This window comes from Ursus arctos, unplaced genomic scaffold (assembly GCF_023065955.2).
Source record: "Ursus arctos isolate Adak ecotype North America unplaced genomic scaffold, UrsArc2.0 scaffold_18, whole genome shotgun sequence".
Taxonomy (NCBI): Eukaryota; Metazoa; Chordata; class Mammalia; order Carnivora; family Ursidae; genus Ursus; species Ursus arctos.
The window spans coordinates 24,463,243-24,478,853 of NW_026622852.1; the positions used below are offsets into that span (position 1 = coordinate 24,463,243).

Genomic DNA, 15,611 nt, shown 5'->3' on the forward strand with positions numbered 1-15,611 from the left:
AGACACTATCCCTGGATGAGAAAAGGAAGCTGACGGAGATTTCTGTCTTATAAATGTCAAAACTACTAAAGAATGGGGCGCCTGGGTGGCTCTGTCAGTTAAGCGTCTGCCTTAGGCTCAGGTCATGACCCCAGGGTCCCGGGATGGAGCCCCTCATCCGGCTCCCTGCTCAGTGGGGAGCCTGCTTCTCCCTCTCCTCCCCGCTCGTGCTCTATCTCTGTCTCTCTCTCTCAAATAATAAAATAAATCTTAAAAAAACAAAACCAAAAAAAAAAAAACCACTAAAGAAAAAGACAAACCTTATAGATGTTGCCTCTGTATTAACCCAAATCCAATACAATTTCTGTTCAAGAAATGTTATTTACAACGTGTTCTCCTTAAAACAATTTGAAGTTATTTACAAGAAATGTAGACTATAAAAGATCAGAACTTTGAGGGGGAGAAAAACAAAAATGAGTAAAAAGACTGAGGTCAGGTAAAAGGAATCACAATACACCCTACCAATATATACAGATAGGTAGAGAACAATCAAAATGTTACTCTCTGCCTCCCTCTAAACTAGGGTTCACTACACACTAAATGCATGGACATAACATTGAGCACGTACATCCAAAACAGCACAGACGGTGACACACAAAGAAGTGTTCTCAAAACTACACCAAACAGAAATAAAAAAGGGTAACAGAAAAAGAGCAGCCACCAAACCTTAGGAATATTTTATTCCACTTTGAAAATCACTTTTAAAAAACAATGGACAAACTGATACAACATGGGAACTACATTATCTGTGGTGGGGGTAATTCTAGGCAGAAGAATGGTGGGAGCAAAAGTAAAGAAATACCAAATGGTCAGGAGAGATAAGAAATCTGCAGAGTCTCAGTTCAACTAGCCAGGCAAGGAATGAGGTGAGTAATGACATGAGCAAGCAACAGACCAGGTGAAATCAGGGTTGGAACTGAAAACGTGAGCAGATGACATACACTTAAGCTTGGACAGCACATTGTGTGATTTGTTTCAGAAACTATAGCCCAGTACTGTACAAGGAAGCATTCTGCAATAGAAGGAATATTCTATACAGACATGTGTGTGTTCCTATACTGTAGCCACTATAGATATTGAATTGTTTTTTGTGTTTTTTTTTTGTTTTGTTTTTTAAGATTTTATTTATTTGACAGAGAGAGAGATTGCACAAGCAGGGAGAACAGCAGGCAGAGGGAGGGAGAGAAGCAGGCTCCCCATTGAGCAGGGAGCCCGATACAGGACTCGATCCCAGGACCCTGACTGAGCCACCAAGGTGCCGCAATGTTGAGCATTTAAAATGTGGTATGTCTGAGGAACTAAAACTGTAATTGTTTATTTAATTTAAATTAACTACTACAGAATTTTACCATATATGGTGACTAGAATTTAAATTAAAAATTGAAATAATTTTTAAAGAAAAGTAGCTCTCACTAGTAACGCTTGAACATCTCTGCCTTTCAGGAAACTAGAATATTACAAATAAGACTATAAGTCCGTCTTGTCTCCAGCCACCCCCGCCCCAAAACCCCATGCAAAGCACTATGGACAATTTGGGATGTATCCTTATGCTATCTGAGTCCATTCATACACTCTTGTGTATGGGTGCTTGAAATGCAGATTTCAGGGGCGCCTGGGTGGCGCAGTTGTTAAGCGTCTGCCTTCGGCTCAGGGCGTGATCCTGGCGTTTCAGGATCGAGCCCCACATCAGGCTCCTCCACTAGGAGCCTGCTTCTTCCTCTCCCACTCCCCCTGCTTGTGTTCCCTCTCTCGCTGGCTGTCTCTGTCTAATAAATAAATAATCTTTAAAAAAAAAAATGCAGATTTCACACCACAGCCCACTATTAGTAAACTCAACAAACTATAAGCATCTTATTCAAAAGGTTAGCCAATTTCTAGGGGGTGCCATGCTGGCTCAGTCGGTAGAGCATTCGACTGTCGATCTTGGGGTCGTGAGTTTGATCTCCATGTTAGGTGGAGAGATTACTTAAAAAATAAAATCTTGGGGCACCTATGTGGCTCAGTTGGTTAAGCACCTGCCTGCTCAGGTCATGATCCCGGGGTCCTGGGGATCAAGCCCCTCAGGCTCCATGTTCAGTAAGGCGCCTGCTTCTCCCTCTCCCTGCCGCTCCGCCTATTTGTGTGCGCGCGCTCTCTCTCTGTGTCAAATAATTAAAATCTTTAAAAAAAAAAAATAAAATAAAATCTTAAAAAAGGTTAGCCAATTTCTAAAAGAAAATCTCATCTAAAACCCTCAATTTCCCAAACTAAACAATGACCCTCCAGCTAGGACTTCCTACAAGAAGAAACCTGAAAGACCACTTACCGTGATGGTTCCCGGAGCTGACTCGGATGGACTCACAGAGCTTTGGTATGCAATTCTGTTATGCACAGAACTCTGGTCATAGGAGGAAGACGTTGTTACTGGACTAGTGGAGCTCAGTGATGAGCTGGTCAGACTGGAGGAGGTAATGACTGAAGTTGTATACGTGGAGTTCTGTACTGCACTGGTCATTGGTAGAGAGGTATTCAAAGAATCACTAGAAAAAATAAAAAGATTTGGACATAAATTTGTGTCACTTTACATGGGTTCATCAAGTACTATTTCATTACTTTACTGCCATACTATAAATTAAATAAACATGTCTGTACCTACAAATTTATACTACTGCATTCTTTGACTGTATTAAGGATGCATATTCAAAACATCCCTCCCTGCCCAATCAGACCCACCTAATTTAAATGACAGGCAGAGGAAGATCTTTAAGAATCCTTAAGAATCTGTAAGGAATCCAAAAGTCTGAAACCAATTTTTTTAAAGATTTTTTAAAATTTTTTAAATATTTTTTATATTTTTACATATTTGTTTGTTTGAGAGCGAGAGAAAGAGAAGAGCACGACCAGCCAGAGGGAGAGAGAGAAGCAGGCTCCCCACTACGCAGACAGCCTGATGTGGGGCTCAATGCCAGGACCCTAGGATCATGACCTGAGCTGAAGGCAAACACTTAACTGACTGAGCCACCCAGGCTCCCCCTGAAAACATTTTTAAAAAGAGCAAATGCCAGCTTTCAGCTCTGGGGAGCAGAGAAATTAATAAAATCTAAAATCTGGGCTTCTCTACTTAGGAACCATTTCACTGAAGGAAAATACATGCTGGCAAAGCTGTACAAAAACTGCATCCCTCACAGGTTACTGGTAGGAATGTTAAATGTTGGGGCGCCTGGGTAGCGCAGTGGTTAAGCGTCTGCCTTCGGCTCAGGGCGTGATCCCAGCATTCTGGGTTCGAGCCCCACATCAGGCTCCTCCACTAAGAGCCTGCTTCTTCCTCTCCCACTCCCCCTCCTTGTGTTCCCCCTCTCTCGCTGGCTCTCTCTCTCTCTCTCTCTGTCAAATAAAAAAATAAATCTTAAAAAAAAAAAAAAAGGAATGTTAAATGTTGCAGCCGCTATGAAAAAAGTTTGCTGGTTCCTCAAATGTTAATATAAGGGTTAGCAAAGAACCAGCAATTACTAGGTCTATAACCAGAAGAACTGAAAGGACACAAAATTTGAAAATGAATATTCACAGCACCATGATTCGTAATACCCAAAAAGTGGAAACAATCCAAATGTCCATCCACTAATGAACGGATAAACAAAATGTGACATAGCTGCACAATGAAACACTATTGGGAAATAAAATGCATACAAGCTACAACATGGATGAACCTTGAAAACACCATGCCAAGTAAAAGAAGACAGACACAAAAGGCCACATACTGCCTGATTCTGCTTTATGAAATATCAGAACAGGCAAATCCAGAGACAGAGGATTAGTTGCCAGAGGATGAAGGGAGGGGGAAATTGGGAGTGACTGCTAACAGGAACAGGGTTTTTATTTAGGATGATGGAAGAAAAGTTCTGGAATTAGATACTAGTCATGGGTGCACAAACCCCCCACCACAGGGTATACTGTCTCCAGCAGGTGATTTCTTAGGCTCTGTTTTGTTTTACTTTGCCAACAAGGGACTTAATTCAGTCAAAGCCAGAGAAATAAGAAGATGTGTACCTTAAAGACTTTGAATACAAGCTGATGGGAATCTGGTTACTATTTTCACTGCTTGCAGTTGATCCAAATTCAGAGAGAGAAGGTTCTGATCCAAATTCCAAGGCGCCAAACTGAACATTTAATCCTGTGACATCTGCTGAACCAGGCATTTCCACTGCAGAAGCTGGGATCTGAAAAAGCAGAGCCATCATGTCAGGAACAAAGATCAGAGAGTCCAAGTCCCAGAGGCCATAACAGAGCCAAACAAGTACTGGCTTTCCAGAGCACTACTGGAGGAACAAGGAGCAAGATGCCCAAAAGAAGGAAAAAGCCATAGGATATCTCAAAAACAAAGAGAAGAGAAAAACGAGAAGTTAACAGCAGAATGGTCAGTGCCACGCACTGCTTCTTAGAGCAAAAGCCAAAGAAGGGGGGCGGGCGGGCCGGTGGTGGGTGAGTGAAGGGAGGAGAGCAGGCCACTGATGAAAGCACTATCTAGCCAAAAAACCACTTACTCTCTACCTACGAGACACAGGCAAATACACAAGACCAGCAGATTCTCTGAGCCAGGTCCTGTAATCTGAATGAACAGTCTCTGTCTCCAACACAAAACCATTCCCTCTAATACTAGCCCAGCCACTCAGAAATGGCCAATTCCTCATTAAGAAGTAAGCTGTATGCTTGAAAAAAAATACGTCGTCACCATTTCTGAGACTTACTAACCCAACCCTTGAGCTAAATGTTAAAATACATCCACCACTGGGCCTATGAGTTCTGGACAACACACCTTAGAAGCTGGAGGTATCCGCCGCTTCGGTAGTTTGATGTGTTTAGGCTGTGGCTGGTGGGTAGACACAGCAATGTTTTCTACAGTCATGCTGGGCAGCTGCAGAAGTTTGTTCACAGTGGAGGTACTGTCTCTGGGTGTTGACTCTCGCAGTTTCACTTGGGAAGGAAAGGACTCCAACCCAGGAGGAGGAACAGCAACGGCCTGAGTGTGGTGCTGCTGTCGCTGGCTCAATTGACTAAGAACCGGGGATGGTTCAGGCTGAGATTTGAAGTCTATGAAATATGTAAAGGGAGAGGGAAAGTAAGCAACAATCAATTATTTAGGAACGTGGGCTTAGAGCTCCCTCTCCCACCATGACTAAGAGTGAAAGATTGTAGTCACCACTTCTTTCTCCCAAAAACCTTCTACCTGAGTCCCCTAAGTTGGGGTGTGTGTGTGTGTGTGTGTGTGAGATGTATCGCAACAGGCATATGATAAATGGAAAAGGATGCCTGAATGGGTGTGCAGATAATTTCTTATGCAGACAGGAGATGCAGTTTACATTAAGACACATGGAGTGGGTAAAAAGAGCATGGAGTTGCCACACATTTGGCCTTTAGCTAAGAGAGAATTATATTTTTGTTGCTTTATAGATTTTAACAAAACTGTTAAATTATTATGTTTTTCAGTAACTAACGTGATATTACAAAATCCAAGAGGTAAAAAAATGTGTATAACTATAAATCACCCTTTCAACCCTATCCCCAGATTCACTCCACAGAGGCAGACATTGTACCCAGTTTCTTAAATATCTTCAGAGATACCGTTTCAAAACACATACACAGACACACACACACGTGTACGCACAATACATATATATATGTATTATATATATTATATATATATAGCTTCCTCACAAACCATTTGGTTTTCAAAAACTGTTACATATCAACATATGAAGAGCTACTTCATTTTTATGCCCAAATAGTAGTTCAGTGTACATTAGGCATCGATTTTTAAAACTAGTATTATATTAACAGACTTTTAGGTTTTCCAGTACCTAGCTTAGAAAAACAATGCTGCAATGAATGTATTTTTATGTAAGACATTTTGCTCAAGTGCAAATATACCTGTGGGATCAACAATTAAAACCGAGTTACTGGTTCAAAGAGCAACTCTATTTTAAATTTTGACAAACACTTTAAAATTCTTTCAATAAATAGAACACACACTTTTTAATATGCTGTGATACCAACAACTTTTATCCTTCCTAATTTGAATGATGGAAAATGGCATAAAAGGTGCAAATTAAAATGATATAAATTCAATGAGGCATCATTTCATATACTCCAGTATTCTTTGCCTATGATCTCTGACAATACCGCTTTGACCATTTTTTTTTTTACTTTGTTTAGTCTCCTTTATTTTTAGTTACGCTTTGTTATAAAGGAAGTTAGCCTTTTGTCTACAGGATTTTCAAATCACATAGAAGTTGGCAATTTTTTCTGGCAAAGAGCCAGGTAGTAAATATTTTAGGCTTTGAAGGCCATCTGTTAGTAACTACTCAACTCTCCCTTTGTAGACTGAAAGCAGTTATAAGACAATACATAATGAATGGTCATGGCTGTGTTCCAATAGAACAGTACTTATGAACACAGGTGACAGATCCAGTTGAAGGTTTGCCAACCCATGACTTAGTATATTTCCACCTTAGATGAATCTATTTTTTTACTTTATGTTAGAGGCATGTATAAAAAAGACAGGATTTATAAAGAATATGGGAATAGCATGTACAAATCAAAAAAAATTAACTCTTATCACCCACTGCAGTGGGTCTGCAGAAAAAGGTTAACATAGGACTATAGCTGGCATCAGAAATGCCACCTTGCTAATGGCTCTTGGCCAGTGCCTGCAACACGATTTTAATATGTTCTAGGCAAAGGTTGCCAAGCACTCATATCAGATAAAAGTGACTCTCTGTGCCTTTACTGTTTGTACAATGTGGATTATGGTGAACACTTGCTTTCCTACTGGGAATCTGGAATTTTGGTATGTCCTAAGCAGAGGGTACCCCAACAAAAAACTCTGAGTATTAAGGCTCTAATAAATTTCCTTGGTAGACATTACTCCAAACTTGGGTATAGTCTCAGATACTTCCTTAACAACGAACTACTTCTTTCAGGAGAGAAACACGATTCCATGTCTTCTAATAAGCCCTAAACATAAACGTGCCTAGGAAACCAACCCAATGGTTAATAACCCTCCGCTATTCCTTAATACAGTGTAGCATGTGTGTGTTTGTGGGAAATGGGTGTTTTAATGTCACAAAATCTATGGGAATATAGTTTAGAAAACATCCAATTTACATACGGTGTCTTTATTATTATAATAAACCACTGACAGTAAGGCTGGTACAACTCATGATAGATACATATAAATATTAGAGTGAGAAAGCTACCCAGAAGGTATGATTTAAAATTCCACATCCCAACTCTGTGCCCACCATATTATAACAGAGCTTAGAAAATTCTGTCCAGGCATTTAATGAAAGCGTTATTTCCTTATATCTGTATGGCTTTACCATGCTTTTACACATCTCTTCAAGATATGTACTACTACCACTATCACTACTGATAATAATAACAAATAAAGGCAGGTATTTGCTATCTGATTTAAATCACAAACACAACAGAAATTCTACTAAAAAGAAACATCTCTGGACAAAGTCCACATTAGTGTTCACAAGTCAATACACTCTGCTACTGTTTAGCATGTCCTCACTAGGGGCAAATCACCACAGAAAATGTATACTTACCAAAATGACTAAGGACTGAGGACTGGGAAGTTGAGGGCTTGAGGTCCCAAGAAGAAGTGGTTGTGGGGGGACTCGTACTGTTCTGCTGTGAACTTGGGGTAGTGGTAAACTGGCCCAAACTCGGAGCTTTCAACTGATCCAAAATCTGGGAGCTGGTGATGTTTGCCATTTTGGAAGGTGCAAGCTCTCCAAATCCTGAACCAAGGACGGATGACTTTAAAAGGAAAAAAAAGCAAAAACCCTCAGCAATACAAACCTCTACTCCAAACATTAAACACATCAAGTATTTTCACAAGAACTTTAAAAACGATAACCTAGAACATCTGAATCAATAAGACTCACATGAGTAAATACTACGTGAAAATATTACCATACAACAAATCTGATTAAATCCAGCAATCCTTCTGGATTCAGATATAAGAAGTTAAAGGGAAGGGGAATATTTTCCCTGGGATTAAAACATTGCTTTCTTTTTGGGGCACCTGAGGGGCTCAGTTGGTTAGGCCACTGCCTTCAGCTCACGTCATGATCCTGGGGTCCTGGGGTCCTGGGTTTGAGCCCTGTGCTGTTGGGCTCCTTGCTCAGTGGGGACTCTTGTTTCTCCCTCTCCTTCTCCCTCTGCTCCCCACCCCCAACTCATGCTCTTTCTCTTTCTCTCTCAAATAAAATCTTTTTAAAGAATAAAGATTTTTAAAATTTATCTGACAGAGAGAGAGAGAGAGAGAGAGCACAAGTAGGGGAAACAGCAGGCAGAGGAAAGAGGAGAAGCAGGCTCCTTGCTGAGCAGGGAGCCCCATGCGGGGCTCGATCCCAGGACCTCGGGATTGTGACCTGAACCTAAGGCAGCTGCTTAAACAACTGAGCCACCCAGGTGCCCCATCAAATAAATAAAATTTAAAAAACAAAAAGACATTGCTTTCTTTTTAAAAGTGATGTCACAAGTTCACAGACAAAATACCACTGTTTTTTAAACTAAAGATAAATACCATGAATTAAATGACAAAGATAAGCCTGAGAAATAAAAATACATTATGGAACAACAGTAATCACGTTTATAAGTTTGATCACGAAACGGTTCAGCCATGTCATCCTGCAAAATTAAATGCAGGTTGCAGCACTTACTTAAAAAGTTAATATTCTAAAATCAGACAATGAATTACACATGAGGTATCTGTGTATTGAGCAGATACCCTGGACACTGCTGCATTTATTTCAAGTTGTTTTAATGACTAAAAACACCAAATATGCTCCTTAAGTAAGTATACAAAAGAAAATGTTACACCTCCTCCATCTATCCTGTCAGGTCAGATACCAAGAGCCAAAGAGAATGATACATGTAAAAAAATGAAACTGAACCACTTTCTAACCACCATTCACAAAAATAAACTCAGAATGGATTAAAGACCTAAATGTGAAACCTGAAACCATAAAAGTCCTAGAAGAGAGCTTAGGCAGTAATTTCTTTCACATTGGCTATAGCTACATTTTTCTAGATATGTCTCCTAAGGCAAGGGAAGCAAAAGCAAAAATAAAGTATTGCGACTACATCAAAATTTAAAGAAAACAGGACCCAAGGAAAATGAAAGCCTAGGACTAGTGAACACAGTGGCAGATCAACTGCATTTTTACATACCAAGACCCCTCAGTTTCTGAAAAGGTACTTATTAAAACAAAACAAAACAAACAAAAAACACCTTTTTGAGGAAGCGTGGGTGGCTCAGTTGGTTAAGCGTCTGCCTTTAGCTCAGGTCATGATCCCGGAGTCCCAAGACTGAGTCCCACATCGGGCTCCAGCTCAGTGGGGAGTCTGCTTCTCCCTCTGACCCTCCCCCATCTGGTGCTCTCTCTAATAAATAAATAAAATCTAAAAAAAACCAAAAAACAAAACAAAAAACCCCCACACTTTTTGAAACCATTTAAAAGGTCAAAAACAGAAATATGACTTGCATTCTCTTAAGAAATCAGATATAGAAAGCTGAAATAATAATGTTAACAATATCCAAAGGCATGGAGTATTCCAGTTGTTTCAAGGAAATTCAAATTCTCCAATCTGAGCAAAACATTAGGCAGTAAGCAGTCATTGCACATCAATCACAGAATCTGCTAACATTAATTATCACTACTCCAGAATCCTTCCTCATGCTGTCCAAAACACCTGTTTTATGTTGCTACGAATCCAACAAAACCCAGTTCAAGCCCCCTTGTTCAGTAAAGGCTTCCAGGAAAATGCTTCTATTCTTCCGATCTCTATCCAGCCATCAGCTAATATTATTAAATGCATTTTCTGTGTGCCTTGCAACACAATGGAATCACTGAATCAAGGACTAGCGCTTTGCTTCAGGTTAACACTTAGCACAGGACTTCTCAATTTCACCTACAATCAATGGGGGCTTTAACAACATGTGTATTGATACACAAATAGGCATGCACTCACATATACACAAACATACACAAGTGCCCAACTTGCAACCTCAAGATTCTGACTTATTTGGTCTATGTGGATTCCAGCATTATTTTTATTATTATTACTATTATTGTTATTTACTCAAGTTCCCCACTGATTATAAAAGTACAGTAGGTTGAGCATCACTGCTGTAATATGCTAAACAATACCTGTTTCAGTTTCTCAAGGTGTTGTTCAATATGAAAAGCAAACACCTGAAGGCACTGTTAAAAAAAAACAAACAAACAAAAAACCCCCCCTCATGTCCTACCTATGTGCTGAGTGTCCTGGCTAAGATTCCAGCAGGTCAGCCTAGACATTACATCGGCATACCAGAAGCAGATGGAAAGGCAAAAGAGGAAAGGACAGGAATGGTTCAATCAAAACTTGAGGGTACTGGGGCGCCTGGCTGGCTCTGTCAGTCGAACATGCGGCTCTTGATCTCAGGGTTGTAAGTTCGAGCCCCACACTGGGTGTAGAGATTACTTAAAAAAAATTAAATTAAAAAAACCACCACAATAACAAGAACAAAACAAACAAAACAAAACAAAACCCCAAAAACCTTGAGGGTACTATTAGACCCTCTCAAAACAGAGGCAGCACCATGCCTTGGGCTGTCCTCCTTCAAGCACTGACACCCTCTCATACATAATCATCAATGACACTAAAAATGCCAAGTTCCCAAGCCAGTTATACATGACGTGATGTGTCTCTGTGGAGTAGAAGACAGCAATGAAAAGTTTATACGTTTAATTCTCCATTTTACTAGGGTTCAGCAAATGATTTATGAATCGAGTAGGGGAAAAAGATAATACCATAAGAAATTCTGTTTCTCAACCACAGATTTCAGGTAAACTCAGCAAATGAACCAAAATAATTACCACTAGTGAAAGCTGTGGATCTATGTATGGAGGTATTCCAAGCCCCCCCAAAACCCCCCACTGCCAACTGAGAACTGCCTACAGTTAGGGCCTTCAGTTCACCATTCTGAAGCTACATTCTTTGACATTCTATGCTCTAAGATTTTATTCCCATCAGCCTATCTTCATATCCCTTTCTATCAGTTCCTGGAGTCCTTTCTGATAGGCGCTAAATTCTCACGGGAAGTTAAAGCCAGATATGCAAGCAGTAGATGCCCCTGTTTTCATGAAAACACATCCATATTGTAAGGGCCTCCAATAGTGTGGCATGTTAAGAAAAAGTATACTTTTACAAATAACAAAACAAATAAAAATGCAAAAAATACAAGCACCTAGGCAGACTTGGAGAAATTGTTTTAGCATGATTTTAGCAAGCCAATTCTGACAAACATTTGCATTTAACTGAATTGGAAAACAAATGAAAATTTTAATGTTGTTAAGTACAGACTTTCAAACAAAATTGAAGAAAAAATTATTAATAAGAAGGATGCCTGAGTGATCAGAACTTAAGATTTCAACTAACCATAAAGAAGTATTTTTTTATCTTTGTCCAGAAAACTCAGAGTAGCTGAATTCCACACGGAATCATCAGATATGTGCTTGGAAATTATCACATCATTGTTTTCTGGACTGAGATATACTGCAGATATGTTTATATTTTGAAAATAATTAGAAAGCATGTGTCATTTTAGAATACATTTGCTTACGGGTACATTCCTTCAAATCCCATACTAAAATAAAAGTGAGTTACCAGACTCTGAGGAGAATAGGAGTTGACAGCAGTGGAGCTGCCAGTCCCTGGTGCCATCTGATTGTTGTGCTGAGAATTTGTGAAGACAAGGGCTTGACCAAAGCCCTGCTGTTGGGAAGTTTCAAAGGAGCTGACTTCTGAGGCTTGATTGGGAGGAACAGGCTTCTGGAGCAAGGCTACCAGATCAATGCTAAGCAGACAAAAAGCAAATGAGGAACGAGTCAAAAGCGAACCTTATCAACAATGAACTTGAGAAGTGAATATAGAGTAAATTCATGTTAAAAATTATCTAAGTGAGGAAAATCTTTGGAAACTGGAGTTTAAAAGAGCCAAGGACAGCATTAATAAAAAAATAAAAATAAAAATAAATAAAGCATATGAAGCCACAGAGACTAAAGCAGGGCTTGGCAGAGAAGAGAAATGAGAGGGTGCATCAAGACAGTTCCACAGAAATAGCACAGTAACAACTGATTTGGAAACCTGGAGCAAATGAGTACACAATTTTCTGAAGTTTGGCTCATTTTCTGTAAAATATTTTGCCCCCTTCATTACTCAGAACCAATGTTTCTTAAATTTGCTTCAAGGAGAGTGAATTCCTATTTTGGGGGAAGAAACACAGCCATGGTAGACAATTCAAGCACTTTCCCATTTATCATAAATATCCCTGTGAGTTCTGCATTCTAAGCTATAATATATTTAAGTTTATAAAAATCTCCAATAATTTTCACTCTTAAATATTCAGGAAGGGACTCCTGGGTGGCTCAGTCAGTTAAGCATCAGCCTTTGGCTCAGGTGGGATCGTGCCCGTATCAAGTCTGCTTCTCCCTCTCCCTCTGCCTGCTGCTCCCCCTGCTTGTGTTCTGTCAAATGAATTTAAAAAAAAATATTCAGGGAAAAAACATGCAATATATAAAATATGCACAAAATACTCTCTTAACCACAACTCTTTTATGTCCCCAGAAGAATAGGTATTCCACCCTGAGAATCATGGCCTGAAAACCTAAAAGCATGAGGAAGAAATGACCTTCTAGATCTATACTACCTGACACGTGAGTGAGCTACTAACTCTTCTCCACGGAACCTGCAAGGTGCTCAGGATTAGCTAACATGGTAATCTGCTTCATTAAACCCTCTCAAAGACCAGTTTCCAGTCAGTTCTCCTGTCTGAAATGCTCGCCATGCAGGTGAGGCAGACTCTGGGAGGTCAAATAATTCACGGCCCAGTAATATCTAAAGAGCAAAGTTCCTAGGCCTGAGTTCCTCTCCTTATGTACTACTCACTCTTGATTTCCCATAACCAGGTTGAAGTCCCAGACTAGTATTTTGGATCCCGAGGTAATGTTCTAACTTATGATATCCTAATTCCAGGGATATAAATCCAGGGTATTTTACATATAACCCACCTCAAAAGTTACATTATCACAAAAAGCACAGCACGTTCTATTCTAAAAGACTGATATGGTGTTTGCCTAAAAACAGGGCAGCACTGTCTTCTGAAAAATAACCATTAAAGTCTACTTCTCCTACATATATATATATATATATATATATATATATATATATATATATATATATATTTTTTTTTTTTTTTTTTTTTTTTTTTTTTTGAAAAATGCCTTCCCGTGCCCAATTGTGACCTCTGGTCCTATGCTTTCCTCCTGTTTCAGTGAGGAGGAAAGGGGGCTTCATAGTTTTTTTTAAATGAAAATGATCCTATGAAATTAAGTAATGAATACAATAAGGAAGTTATATCCATTTAATAAGAAATTCTGAGCAATTCACAAAACCTTTGTTCATTTTTATTTCCCTATAATGAAGTCTTATAACCATCTCATTTAGCAGGAAACAAAGCGTGTCAGGTTCAAAATTTCCTTCAATTCTCAGGGGTCATACATAGAAAGGCTTTAATCCTCCTAGATCATTACATTTTGAAACAATAAAGGATTTTTTTAGTTATTATAGAAACTAGGATGTAAATAAAATGCTTTTCAAGAATTCAGTTCTGTATATACTGTTTCTATTTTTCAGAAAATTCCTTCCTTTTCTGTAATCTAGGAGACTAGATTAAAACTAGGAGAGCCCATATAAAATGCGAAGTTGTATTAGCCTCAGAAGATCTAAATAAACGGTATTATACATAGAAACCAAAGGATATTTTATATTCAGTTCATCTGTCAAAAAACAATATATTTACAAAAGTGAAAACGAACAACCATTAAGTAAGTTTAACATTATTAAATAAGCTTAATATTATTTAGCCAACCTGGATGGCTCAGTCGGTGGAGCCTGAAACTCTTGATCCTGGGGTTGTGAGTCTGAGCTCCACATTGGGAAGAGATTACTTAAAAAAATCTTTTAAAATTGTTTTAAATTAAATAGCTTTAACATAATCTCTATCAGAAATGATAACAAATCACAAATACAACTGCTATTTTAATTCATCAGAGGATACAATAATTAGAAAATGATGGACACTGTCAGCTCACAGGGAAGGTTAGGGATAAAACAAAGTCTTAGAAGGAAAAAGGGTAAAAACAGAAAGAGATTCAAGCAAAGGAAAAAAATAGAGATCTAAGACCCAAAACAAATCTCCTGAGCAAGAAATTTAAATTATGCTTTGAAGAACAAACAAAAGGTGACAAAAGTTGTTTACCTTTGCCCAGGTGTGACATGATTCTCTGCTGGAACAGCTGAGGCAGTGAAGACCTTCGTTTCAGAAAGCTGTTCAGGAAGGAATTAAAAAAATATTTTGCTTTTTTTATTTATAGAATGTAAAACCAAAAATGTATCAAATTCCTGACAATTTTTAGTCACCAGTACTCCTGTTATACCTCACCCAAAAAAATAGTCTAAAAGAAAGGAAATACATTAAGTGATCATGACAAGTAATATTCTTCAGGTGAAGGTAATTTTAGATTGGAAAACCCATAAAAAGGATTTCAAAACAGCGGAACAACGAAGTTAAGTCAGACCAGGGTTCAAGTCCTAGTCACACTACTCTATTTGACATTACATAAAATGAGAATACCAGTAAAACCACCACAAATGTCAAAAGTTTGGAAGGGCAAAAAACCTGACATTTTCTTTCCCCCAAAACAGATGGCTTTAGTGTTTTCTTTACTAGTAATCTGTATTTCTTTTTTATTATTATGTCATAGGTTTCCCTGTTTTTATATAAAAACAACTTTGTTGAGGTTATATCACATTCAATAGTCTGCAAATGTTCAAACCGAATAATTGAAGTTTTGTCATAGGAATATCCCCATGAAATCATCACAAAATCAAGACAATGAACATATTTATCCCAAAAGTTTGCTCCTGTCCATATGTAATCAATCTCTCCTACCACTTACCTTAGTCCCCAAGCAACCACCAATGTTTTTTCTGTCACTACAGATTAATGTTGTAATTTCTAGAATTTTAAGTGGAATTTTAAAATACACAATCTTTTCTGGTCTTTTTTTCAGTGGATACAATTATTTTAGATTTATATGTATTGTCTAAATGGCCTTTTAAGTTTTAAGGTGCCCAGGATAAGATTTTTTGAAATCTCAACTCACATTATTGAAATGTAGGCTCTTTTCACATTTTCAAAGCAGAGTATGAGAGCTTTTAAAGGCTGAAAAATGTTGATCTAATGAACTAACATGAGAAACTGCAGAAAATCCTTTCCAAAGACTGATTTAATACTTATAAACTCTAATGGTCTCAGAACTCTGAAACATCATATAAAAATCAGGTTGCCTCACATATTAATAATATTCTGGCAGGGGCAGAGCAGATAGTAGGTGTTCATTTTCTATAAAAACAAAAAGTGCCGAAAAGATTACTGTTTCAACAAGAAGGGCTTACACTGCGCTCTATTCCAA

At 38.5% G+C, this 15,611-nt stretch overlaps 1 protein-coding gene and 1 non-coding gene across 23 annotated transcripts in view; both read right to left on the reverse strand.

The window, feature by feature from the left end:
- UBAP2 (ubiquitin associated protein 2) overlaps positions 1–15,611 on the reverse strand; it is a 116,200-nt gene that overhangs the window by 15,357 nt on the left and 85,232 nt on the right. For 20 of the 22 annotated variants that reach the window (XM_048222929.2, XM_048222927.2, XM_048222931.2 and 17 more), the window contains 6 exons: positions 14,396–14,463; positions 11,743–11,932; positions 7,629–7,842; positions 4,832–5,106; positions 4,066–4,235; positions 2,345–2,558 (listed from right to left, as the gene is read on the reverse strand). In XM_048222929.2, the coding sequence (XP_048078886.1) occupies positions 2,345–2,558; positions 4,066–4,235; positions 4,832–5,106; positions 7,629–7,842; positions 11,743–11,932; positions 14,396–14,463 (1,131 nt within the window). Of the gene's footprint in view, positions 1–2,344; positions 2,559–4,065; positions 4,236–4,831; positions 5,107–7,628; positions 7,843–10,342; positions 11,688–11,742; positions 11,933–14,395; positions 14,464–15,611 lie in introns of those variants that run through there. The other 2 variants (XM_026506365.4, XM_044386849.3) reach the window with 2 other exon arrangements.
- LOC113260697 (small nucleolar RNA SNORD121A) lies at positions 11,540–11,622 on the reverse strand. The gene has a single exon (XR_003318072.1). It is a non-coding gene; the product is annotated as a small nucleolar RNA SNORD121A (small nucleolar RNA).